This window comes from Podarcis raffonei, chromosome Z, assembly GCF_027172205.1.
Source record: "Podarcis raffonei isolate rPodRaf1 chromosome Z, rPodRaf1.pri, whole genome shotgun sequence".
Lineage (NCBI taxonomy): Eukaryota > Metazoa > Chordata > Lepidosauria > Squamata > Lacertidae > Podarcis > Podarcis raffonei.
This window is the reverse complement of record NC_070621.1, coordinates 1,224,782-1,237,501: the sequence shown is the minus strand read 5'-3', so window position 1 is coordinate 1,237,501 and position 12,720 is coordinate 1,224,782. Positions and strand designations below refer to the sequence as shown.

The 12,720-nt window shown below is 42.8% G+C and overlaps 1 protein-coding gene across 1 annotated transcript in view; it reads right to left on the bottom strand.

Annotated features, from left to right (window-relative positions):
• Window positions 1-786: 786 nt before the first annotated feature.
• The window catches only part of PSMB7 (proteasome 20S subunit beta 7), a 29,305-nt gene continuing 17,371 nt past the window's right edge, over window positions 787-12,720 (bottom strand). Inside the window, exons 7-8 of the mRNA XM_053373733.1 lie at window positions 3,619-3,770; window positions 787-1,016 (exon numbers count right to left, since the gene is read on the bottom strand). Of these exons, the coding sequence (XP_053229708.1) occupies window positions 905-1,016; window positions 3,619-3,770 (264 nt within the window). The 3' untranslated portion in view covers window positions 787-904. The remainder of the gene's footprint in view (window positions 1,017-3,618; window positions 3,771-12,720) is intronic.

Genomic DNA, 12,720 nt, shown 5'->3' with positions numbered 1-12,720 from the left:
ATTAAATACTGCAAATGTAAGTTTCAAGGGTAACAGGTAGGATAATAGCCATTTATCAAAGTTAGTTTGAATCGTACTGAGCTTGATACCGACTTTCTGCCCTTCCTCTTCCTTGGAAATATACTTGTCACCTCATTTTCCTGTACTACATCCCCCCCAAAAAGCTTAGGTGTGGGGTGATGTAAAGCCACTTGGGCTGATTGGTGTAAAATCCAGAGCAACACGGGTTCCAGGGTCAAATAATTCTCACCTTATGTCTGTTACTTTTGCTTTGTTGCCTTACTAAATGATCTGTAACCCCCTGCCTCTGCCATACCTGCTTAAGGTACGTGAAAGTGTTCAGCAAAAAATGCTGTGACCACACTTTATTTATTCCTCTTATGAAAAATATGGGAAATGAATGAATAAATATAAAAGCAATATAAAAGGATATTGTATTCAAAACCAAGGAATCTGCTGAGCACCTTAAAGACCAACAAATTTACATCACAAGTTTTCATGACCTAAAACTTGCTTCAGCAGATTTATCTAATGAAGCAGGCTTTTAGTCCACACAATCCTAGGCTATCGCTTGTTGGTCACCAGGCAGCTTCAGCATAAATACACCATTAGCACACAGGGGATAAGATCTGTTAACTTTTACATCTAAGAATGACTGCTGCTCTACTTGTGAAGTGGCTGGGGTCACATAATAGGCTGGATGTACAACTGGGCTGACCTACTAAAGCAAATAATCATTTTAGAAAATTATCTTTCCCTGCCCCAGTTATTACGCAAGTCAACCGGTCAATTCATATTGGTTTTTATTAAATCTGCATACAGAACATTAATGCCAGCATACAGATACAGAATTCATGTATGAAAATTCTCAATCCTCTTCCACTGCCCAGAAGTTTCCAGGAAGTCAAGATGTATCCATTGTTTGCACCGTCTCATCTGCCACTTCAAGATCCAAGGGTGTAACCTTCGTATAGAGCACACCTGTAGTTCCCCTCTCACAGCTGTATCGCCCTTGCCTGTTTGAGGGTGGAGAATAGAGAAACAATTATAGAGGGTAATGTGTCTCTGCCAGAAATCCCACTAACAAGGGGGGCAGATGGAGACTGAGATATATACTTAGATCTAGTTGCTATACTGAGTAAAGTTGCCCTTTTCCCAAATAGAACACAGCAGGTTAATCGCCCCCTTCTGACTACCCACAGAGGAAACAAAACCACAAGGCCCAACAAGCCAGACTCCAGCTTATTTCCTCTGCTGCAGGGCAGTTAGACATGGGCCAAGAGGGAGGCATCTGGACACATAGATTAAAATACAACGGTTTAATGCTGCGTGTGAATACGTTCTAAGACAAAGTTATTGGAAAGGAAGACTCCATTTTGGAGCGGAAAGCCAAGTTAGAGCTTCGACCCCTGTCAAGAGCACCTCATTCTGTATTTTGTAATCCATATCCCTCTTGCACTCTGGCTTTTGAAGAACCGCTCCTGGACAGAGTGAATGTTAGCCCAGTTGGAGGCTATGAGTGGAAACCCCAGGTGACCTTTCCAGTGAGTTGTGGATTGCATTAGGACAGTGACCCAGAAAGCTGATTACAATAAGCCTTTTCTTTTTACAGAAGGTTACAAGCACAGGGAAAGTGGCTCCTGCAAAGACAGGATCCTTTTTCAAGGTCAGTCAGGAGTATGTTCCCAAATGGTCCTTTCTAGACTTTGAAAGAAGCAAATAGCTGCTGCCATGCAAAATGATGCAGTTCTTGTTATTGCCCACACTGTAGTGCAACTTCAAGAATAACCTGGTGCAAGGAACAGAATGGAAAACTGCACAGCAAAGTGGCTATTCCCTTGTCAACAAAAATGGAAAGTTTTGATTCTTCCCTACTTTGAAACAGCCATGTCCTTGGCAAAGACAAAGCAGATGTACAGGGAATACTGGTCTCCCTAAAGGGTCACTATCCCAGCTGCTGCCTTTTCACACCATACTATTTGCGCTGGACAATTGCACTTTAAGAAGCTAAGAACAGCCTCCTGGATCAGGCCAATTGCCCACCTAGTCTAGCATCCTCTTCTCACAGTGGCCAACCACATACATGGAGGAAGCCCATAAGCAGAACATGAGCAAAACCACACTCTGCCCACCTGCCAGTACCAGCAACTTCTCTTCCAAAGCATACTGCTGACAGTGGAGCCAGAAGACGGGCGTCTTGGTTAGTAGCCCCTGGTAGCCTTAACCTCCCTTAACGGAACCACTGCCTCCTGTGGGAGCAGGTTCCACATGAAGTACTTTATATATCCTGATTCTTCCAACGTTCAGCTTCATTGCATGTCTAGGAGTTCTGTTGTTGTGAGGGAGAAAACCTCCCTAGCCACTTTATGTCATGCATAATTTTATAAATGTCTATCAGGTCACCTCCTGCTTGCCTTTCCTGTCAACTTAAAAGTCTCAAAGGTTTCAACCTGTTGCTCCACCTTGATCATTTTAGTTGAACATTTCTCAACTTTTCCAACTCTACCCTTTTAAGGTGAGGGGACCAGAGCTGTGTATAGTATTTCAAAGGCAGTTCCACCATAGATTGGTATAATGGCACAATGATGTTGGCTGTTTTATTTTAAATTCTTTTCCTAATGATCCCTAGCACGGAATTTGCCAAACCTGAACAATTTAGCATCATCAGCAAATTTGGCCACCTCACTGCTCCCCCCTAAGCAAAGACAGTTTATAAACAAGTTAAAAAGCACAGGTCTCAATACTGATCCTTGGAGGTCTCCACTTTCTACAGCCCCACATTCTTTTCATACGGAGAACTGTCAATTTATAAGCAAGTCCCCATTTATGTGCAATCTATTTGTGCATGACTGCACACGTGTGTGGTGCCAGGGACCCAGAAGAGGTATCTGGAAATGGGGAGCAGCCTGAATCCTGGCTCAAGGACACCCACCCCAGGGCTCTGGGGAGGTTCTACACACAAGCCAGGGGGCGGCAGGGCTTAATCAGCTGATGTGCTGGGAAAAGGCAACTGCAGCTGCCAGGCAGGGAGGCTGAGTAGCTCAACAAAGCCCTGCTGCCGCCCTTCAGGCTCATTCATGAGTAAACCCTCCTGAAAAGGTTGTCTTTGGGCTCTGGGGTTGGTCTCCTCACAAGCCACCAGGTGCTCCCCATTTTATGCAATTTTGCGTATGTGTGCAGGGGCCCGGAATGGAACTCCCACATAAATGATGAGCCACCTGTATTTCCATTCTCTTGGCTTCCTGCTATCTAACCATTTCTGATGTGCACGAGGACCTCTCCTCATATTCCATAACTGCTCAGTTTATCCAGGAGTCTTTGGGCACGTCTCTCGAAAAAGTCCTTCGTTCCTATTAAAATGAACTCCCTCCACTTTTGGAATGAGCAAACTTTCTCTTAGGCTGACAACTACTTCAGACAAAACAATTCTTGTGCATTTATTTTTCAGGAGTGCGTTTTAATGATCTAAGCTGGAACAGTGCGCAGCCTCAACAATTGGGACACAATTACCTGTAGCATTTCAATTACAAGTGTTTGCACTTGTAATCTGCCTGTTCCTGGTATCTGAAGGTTTAACTCTCTTGTCTGTGGAAACAATTGAAACAGGGACACACTCACCTCTTCCCCTTTTTGTTGGGCATATCGTAAGGACGGAGAAAGTCCAGCTTGTTCTTACTGAGGACGCAAAGATCAATGTTGCTGCCAGAGCCCAGATCGTTGTATATGCCAGCTGCTATGGCATCTCTCACAAGCTGTTTGGCTTCTTCCTCCTAGGAAAAAAAATCAAAGTGGGTATCAGACATTTGCCCCCCTTCCCATATTTCCAAGCAATTGCACAATGCCAGCCATCAGCCTCCATTGGAGTGATCATCTCCTGAAGCAAAACTTGCATAGAAACCAAATGCAGGACAGGATCCGTTTGCAAGGTCCAAGATCCCTTCGGTAGAACCTGTGCAACTGGAAATACTGCTCAATTCAAATCAGCAACGAAGTGTATCCATAAAGGCTGTAACTATTCCAAGGAAGAGAACATCCAAACCAAAATCCACTTGGAAAAGCAAGCAGGGGAAGGAGGGAATTTTGATCGAAGGGATGAGTAATTTGTGGTCCTCCAGATATTTTTGGCTGTGTTCAACGGCTGCTGGGAGTTGCAGTCCAGCATCATTATCCCTATATGGTGAAAGGGTACCCATTTCGGTAGGAAAAGAATTAGCAAATTCATGATCACCCACTCTGGTGAGTCTCCACACTCACAGAAAGGCAAACTAACCTGACTTGGAAATTTCATTAAGAGAGACCATATTCCTTAATCCCTCAAGGATATTGTTAAGTAACATCCTATGCAGGTAACCAAACCTCACTCAATTTTTATGAGAGCAAACTCCTCCTTTTAATTGATTTTCCAGTAGAAAATTTATGTTTTGGCCACCAATACTCTGAACCAAATCACAGCAGAAAATGGCAAGCGATTCCCATTACATTAGCGCCCTCTACAGGCCCACTGAGGTGAGGAAATTTGGATTTCAAAAGGTGCTTGGGATAAGGATCTCCAGCGCAACGGAGGATGCTTACAAATGATGAATTCAGCATTTTTTAGGCGAGAGCCTCCTGGTCTAATCAGCTAATATGTTACCGAAATGCCCTTTCCCAGGATTGCAGGGCATTGGGGACTTCCGGGGAGGAAAAAGGCAAACTAGTCATTGATTGCTGATACTCCTATTGGCAGAGATAATTATGCGGTGATTCACGATAACCAAAGTATTTATCTTGGTTACCCAAACTCCCTTTTGAGATAAGGGAGTTCAGGGATAAGCCTCACATGGTCAGAAGAAAACATTCATCACACTAGAGGCAAAAGTTTTTGGAGGTTGAGTAAGGAACATTCACTGGGCCCACACACCACATAACAGCCCTTAGATTAGGGTACCAGGTTGGCAAAACCTACTTTTAACTATTTCTAAGACTGGAAATAAATATAAAGTGGATTTTCTATCTGCTAGTTAATTAGCACCCAGAACATAAAAAAGCACTAAATGACACTAATTAAGAGGCTAAAAAAATAACCAAAAAGCTTATCTTAATCACTGGTGACTAAGAAAGAATACAACTTATAAGATGACTCTGAATCTGTTTTAAATCTTCACTTTATACTGCCTGTAAGTCTCCATCTTATGCATACTGTGTTGGCTGCGAAAACAAAACTCAATCTTATTTGTGTGAGAAAGGAATCGCATATATAAAGAAGCAGACACAAGCTTCTTGTGAACCAGATACTGCCAAGGGAGAGATTAATAGAACCCAATACGGCAAAGACAACACCAAATGCCTCATCGATTGTTGGTATCATATGCCAACTACTAGATGAACAACTGACGGAAGTTAAGAGCTGAAATGCATAGAACATTAAAAAAAAGATTTGATACATCAAAGATACATCAGATTAAAGAATGCTCAGAACCTGTGGAAAAAGATATGGACCCATATCTGCCTGAATATGCAATGACATCCATATAGCTGTCTGGACAGTGGATGTTGCTATGATGATGAAGGGACTTATGAATACAGACATTAAGAGACAACCGGAGATGGCAAAGATGGAGCTGAGAGAGAAAGGGCCATGGGTACAAACTGAAGTGAACACAGAAGAAAAAGCCTTTAAGCTTTTGGCGATTGGTTTGGAAAAAGAATGGAAGTGGAAGAAGTGTTTTCCCTTTTTTCTTTAAGATGAGGCATGGTCAACCGGAAATAGTACTTAAATATATGGAATTGGGTAAGAATTAATAAAGACACAACAAGTAAACAAATATGGACTATTACACAGTACTATTAAGATCTGTTGGAATCCTTGAGGAGAAATTCATTGTATTGGAACAGAGAAGAACTATTTTGAAGATTTAATGAAAATAATATTGAAGAGCTCCTTTTCGACTTTTTGGGTAGAAAAGGGCAAATTTTAGGTGTCTGGTATAGAAGATTGAGAAAACAACACATAGCAGGCTGAGGAACAGCTGGACGTTAATACAGCTAGATGTTATTCTGGAGTACATACTTTGTTGGGGGGTTATTGTTTTTATTTTGATTATATATTTTGTAGGTTTTTATTTTGAGTTTGTTCTGTGAGCCGCCCTGAGACCTCAGAGTATAGGGTGGTATAGTAATTAATTAATTATTTTTTAAATTAAATTGTGCCTGTTCCCAGCAGTTGTTCAGCACTTTCCAGAGATTCTCCTCCACAAGAGGTGCTTCCTGCAGAGGCCCCAAAGAGTCTCACAGCTCAGTTGTGACACAGGCAGAGAGGCCTGCATTCTGCTTGACTCATTTGCTTCCACCGAACAAAATGATTGTTCAGAACACACTCAAACTAAGCTTTGTCCTGGTTCAGAATTAAAAGCAGAATTAAAAGCAGAAAGACGGGCTTCCAGGATTTTTGTCATCAAATACGAGTCCTTGGACAAGCCTCAGACATGTTCATGTGACCCTATCTCAGCCACATCCCTCAGTTTAGCAAGAAAAAAAGATTTACTGAAATAAGCAAACATAATACTTGACACCACCAGAAAAACAAAGGCATTCTTCCTCAGACTGAAAATACAGCTGCCTGCCTGCTCTGTGCCAAATTCAACACTATTTTAGCATTCTTTCAAAGCCATTTTGCATGTTTAAACTGACAAAACCAAACTCCACTTTACCAAATAAAGTACCACCTACCACCATCAGGCCCACGTAACATTTTTAACATCCATTTTATTAAATCCTATTAATTAAAGAAACAGTTGCATACGAGTGGAATATTGTTCTTGCTCAAGAATGGCACTGTGAAACACTGCTCAGGAAAAACTGGCCCTGCATACATGCCACATATGCTAATTCCTACCACCGAATGAAGTTCTTAAAGCTGCAAAACAGAGGTGTATATTGAATGTGCTGACAGTCGCAGTCTTAACGATGGAGCACAAATGACGCAGGGCAATAATTAATCTAAAAAAGTACCCTAAAAGTTCTGAGTATATAAAAGGAGCACTTCCTCCTTTATGGTTGCAAAGCCCAAGCTAACTGGGAATATCCTTCTCTGGGGCCCACGGCTGCTCCTTAAATGAGATTACAGTAAGAGTGATGGACTGTAATACAAGTCAGCTGTGACAAGCAGCCCTTTATGGAGCGCTCGGCTCGCCTCCATTGCAGCATCACGCAATGGGTCCCAAGGCTCCAATGTGCTCCTCCATTTACCGCCACATGACAAATGGGCAGCACTTGTAAAAGGCACAAAGAGGTCTGGACCAGCCATGTAATGGTCACCACAGATGTGCCAAACTGCTGGAGGGGGGCACAGCAGACCCCCAAGTTCATTAAACTGACCAGTAATGGATCTCTCAAAACGTATCTGAGGAATTGAACAGTAAAGGCTAAAATAAATAACTCAGCATGAAGGCTCATCCGAAATGGTGTTTGATAAATTATTTATAACTGAGGACATTGTCTGCATTTAATTTTGGAGCTACTGGTAGCATCTTTAAAAGATGATTTATGTGTTGTAATGCCATTAAACTCTATATTGGCCCACTGCTGGCTGTAAAGTCTGCTGAGATTTAGAGAATGAGTTTTAAACTGTCACTGCAACATCATAGTAGAGAGAGGACGGTATTAAATCTTTACTTTAAACCCGTTATCAGGAGAGTTGCATTTTGTAGATGCTCCAAAACTGATAGATTACCTCCCTCTCCAACAGCAGTGGCAAGAGTCCCAAAGTCAGCTCTGCTTCTCCCCTTCCCCATCCCCAGGACACAACACTTCCACATTTGTTTTACAAGTAAGTGCCTTGGTCACTTCACTGATTTGCAGGTGGAAGAGTACAGAGCACCCTAATTCACATACAGGAGAGACAACTCTGCAAGTGAAAAGGCAGGCTGGCTGTGTCGCAAGCAAAGAAGTCACTTCATCATCTACAAAACGTTACGCCAGAACTGCCTCACGTCCATTTCTGGATGTCTCTTTCCTTAGAAAAAATAACCTGGGACTGTTTGGAGAATGCCAGTCGTCCACTGAAATGGGGTGAGAGGTGAATACATTTCTACATATATAGAGCCTGCATAAAGTTATTTCAGCTTTTCATCATCCAGCTACTCCAACCTCATGAAAAGGTGCCTATAAATTCACCAACAGTATTTTGGGGTGTCTGTAAACGGCTGCATCCTGACATTTTGAAACACATCACCATAGTTCCAGTGTGGAAGAATGGAATATGTTCTATGCCCTCACTATATATATAAAAAAGATAAAATGTACAAATTACTTTAAGTGAGAATCTGAGAGAGATAACTGGGCTGGGGAGGGGGGCATTCGGGAGGTCAGAGCGGCAGTAAAATCTATACAGAAGTGCTGGGAGTTTGGGACTAGCAAAACGATAGCTCTTGAAGGATACCAAAGCCTAGAGAAGGATAATTAGACCATGGAAGAGTAATCGGCAGCCTCGATTGTATAGAAATGTGGATATGCCTGTCTTCTGGGAGAAACTCTGTCGAGATCAATACATAACTGGAAGCGGAGCTAAATCTGCTGGGAAGCTCAGGAAGAGAACCAACCCAGTGCAGCTGCTCCATATCAAAAAGGTTTGATTACTTCCTGCATACCCTCCCTTGTTTTATTTTATTTTTTAAAAGGAGAGGGAAGGCTGGAAGCCCCCAACTTCTACTGACAGAGACATACAGGCTTATAGAGACCTGAGTTCTAATGCTCCTTATTTCCCAAAGCACAATAGGAGGGGAAAGCAATTCAGAGATTGTTGCTTTGAAGCACAACGTCCTAGTGGAATAAGATGGCAAGATTATTGCTTTCCTCTGACTTTAGCTTTCGAGCAATCACCCAGAAACTGCTGAAGCAATTGTTTTATTTGGGACAAGGGAAATTTGTGGTGCCAGTTCTCCACTCCATCCAACGCTTTTCACACAAGTTCCTAAGTCATCAAGAAACACAAGTTTTGTAACTGGAGAACACTGCTGCCTGCTATCACAAGGGCAGGAGACCAGGGGCAGAGGAAATCAACGTGAGGTCACCCCACATACACCAAGTCTCCATTTGCTAAAATTAAAGAGACAATTTCCTACAGCAGGGATGGGGAGCCTGTGGCCCTTTCGGTGTTGAACTAAAGCTTCCATCATCCATCACTACTGCCCCAGGCTGGCTGGGGGAAGTTGGAAGCCCAACAACATCTGGAGGGCCACAAGTTTCCCTTCCCACCCCACAACGCATCACCCATGGAAAGGAGGCAACCCAGGGCGCATTTATTTACCCAGGAACCCAAGTGAGCTTGCTGGGACTTACTTCCAAATCAACATTCATAGGATGGCACTCAAAACTTATTTTGCGCTCAGTACCCCAGCTGCATTAATTTAAAAGTAGTAACGGGTATTTAAAAAAATATCAGTACAGGATATATACTCTCATATTATGAGTTACGTAATGAAAGGTCAAACTTGTTCATGAACTGATGCATTGAAGGACCCATAAAAAATCATCCAGAAATAGCTGGATGAAGTGACCCTAACCCGGCCTCCAGCATATAATGCTACAGCAAGCTGTGTACATTTGTGAAGCATTTTACCTCACTGGTGATATTCCTAATGCAGCAGAGCCGGGCTGTTCTGGTTACCATTCAGCAGCAAGAGTAAAAGCATCAGGAACACAAAAGACTCACTTCTCAGTTCCACACTGGGAACCGAAAGGTGGTGGATTTCCACGTTACAGACCAAATGCCATGTGAATGTTTGCTTCAATGAGGCAGGAAATCAAACAGGTGATGTAACCACACTGTAATCTTCCAGATCTCAATGCAAGAGAAATTATGAGGTCATGGGTCCCCCACTGTTTGAGAATTTAAACATCTAGGAGTGGGGGGGGGCACGTGTTGTCTAGGATGCCTATATAGCTATGACAGACAGCATAGACACACAAGCTTTGGCAACAATAAATAAACAAGAGTTTGTTTCATCATGAGAATTCACTCCTTGTATGGGTGCTGCTATTTGAAGTGCGCTTTGCACAACAATAAACTCTGCATGCATGAATGAGACTTCCTGGCAGCAATGCTGGGCCTTGACCATCAACATGTGTGCTGCTGCAGCTCATCCTTGGCTCACATTCTGGCACAGCAAACCTTCAGGCTGTTCTGTTAACCACATTTTACAAGAACACAGGCACTCTGCAACGAGTTACTGCAGGTAGGAGCTTTTCAGAGAAGCAAGGAAACATTACTACTTCAGTCACGCATGATGCAAACCTACCTTTTCTGACATAACAATAAAGTGGGGAAAAGAGGCTGAATCTCCAAATGGAATCACAAGACACACAGGTCAAAAGTAGCATTCTTTCACCCCGTGTTACGAAACTCGATCTGAAGCAGGCCAAGGTTCAATATAAGAGTCCTTGCCTTTGGGGCATTTAGCAAAAATGTCATGCTGTATGATTTGTCTTCTGCACATTGTAAACATCTAAAAACAAATTGTAAACAAACTTACTGGGCTTTGTTCTTCAGATCCTCCCTGAATCAGCCATCTCTTAAAGCCTTTAATTACAGCTGGCTGAACCTTTGCTATTTTCACAACACACTAGTACAAACACACGCAAGCCAGGCCTCCCCTTTCTCATATCTACATCACAAGTATAATAAACCATGTTAATATTTCATACCAGGGTGAAATATGCTGGAGTATCAATTCAACATCTGTTGTCTTTAGGGTTCTGGAGTCCCGCAGTGGCCCTTTCAATTTGTAATTGAGTTCTATACTGAATTAATCAGCAGTTTATCTTTTTTAGTAAAAAATATCTTCCCCACTAACCTGAATTTACATTAACAATTTATGTTGAATTACCTGCCAAGGCAGAAATGTATGATTCTAGAACTACCATTCAGTAAGGCTGGCTCCTCTTATTTCATTCTTATATGAGCAGCCACCGCCATTCTGCTGGATAAAACCTCACAGAGCCAGCCTCCACCTGAATTTTCAAGGGGCTTTCATTTACTACAAGATAAACACAAATGCACAGGCATATTTAATTTGTTACTGATACAAATTGTAGCAAACGGAACCAAGATCTGATTGGAAGCAAAATCCAAGCAAGTGAATGCTGTGAGAAAAAAGCCTTGATTTTATAAATCTTCTTAATCCATCCTCTCACAGCTGCAGTGAGGAGCTCGATCTGTGTGACAGCAGAAAGGTGGAAATGGACAGAGAACCAAAAAGAAAAAGAAAAGGCAGCTTGCAGAATTGTGAACGGTGTTATAACAGCAACCCTCTGTTGGGTATTAAGGTGTATTTGTTCATGTTTTACTGTCAACAGGGAAAAAAATCAATCTTGGAGGCAGGGGAAGAGTCCACAACCACATCATTAAAGTATTCTGGGAATTCCAATAAAAGCTCTCTCCAAAGTTCACAACAAATATTTCCCGACCCCCACTCCCTCCTCCACTTAGTATTTCTTGGCTCTTTGCATACAAAATGTATTTTGTATTAAGAACTCTTGCTTGCTGCAGAAGCAACAAACCGGTCTTGCATTATGGGGGGGGGGGGAATTTTCCCCAAGAAAATCTCACCATTTCCTTCACGTCGAGAAACAACAGTAATACAACTTTTGTTTGAATACTTGGCTCCTAAGAAATGCATCAAAAATAATTACCTGCCTGGCATACCTACTCTGCGAGGAGTGAAAGCCATCCCCAAATTTCAACAGTCCACTGTGAGCAGACCTGCTCATATAATAGGATACAAGTTTTAAACGGCACTAACTCGTTTCCACCAAGTTCATCAGGCTGTTGCTGCACCTCTCAATTTAAAGGTGCTACAGTTCAGCATACAATTTCAAATTATACACAGTACTAAAGAAAACTAGCAAGCAACTGCAGGCCTGCCAGTGTTAACAGAAATCGGACCCTTAAGGTAACTTTGGATGGGATTCACTTAAGAAACCCCGTGGGGAAGTCCTATGCAAGCACTTCAGCTGGTGCAAAGGGGCTTTCCTCTCCCCCCTTCCCCTTGTGTGGACCCTGAAATTGGGGGGGGGGCCTGGAACCCTACATGGGGGCAGAAAAGGGGAATCATTTCATCTGCCTAGCTGAAATACTTCTGCAGATGGAACGCTCATAATAGTGTGGTGTTTTATTCCACCGTTTATGTATTATTTCCTTATGGGAGAACACTGATGAAACAGCTCAAGATACTCAATCACTGGAAAATCCCCCCCCCCCTTAAATAAAAAAAGAGTTTTTTCTATAATTAGTTCCACAGGATTCTTTTTTTGTGCATGCCAGGTAGAAAGATTCATGCCAGGTAGAAAGTTCCACTGATGAAGGAAAATCCAAATTAGCACCCCCAATTATGTTTGTATTTAAGAGAGGGAAATGGGGAGACGAAGTTTGGAGAAATACCAGGATCCTTGCACGAATCTTCACAATTCCTGCCCCAGAGAAAAAGGCAGAGAGGCTGCAGCCGGCAAGGCAAAGTGCAAGCGCCAAACACCAGAGATACACAAAGCGGTGGGCGCTCCCCCCCCCGCAAAGGGGCCCCCTTTTTGAAAGGCCTTCTGCCTAAGCTGTGTGTGCTGCCAGTGGGGATGCAGGTTGCTCAGGCAGCTCTGCCGCTTAATGCAGGCTGTCTCCCTTGATCTCCGCCGTCTGCTGGCAAACCCCCCCAGCACGCGGCCACCTTCCTATGGAGTCATTAAAACACC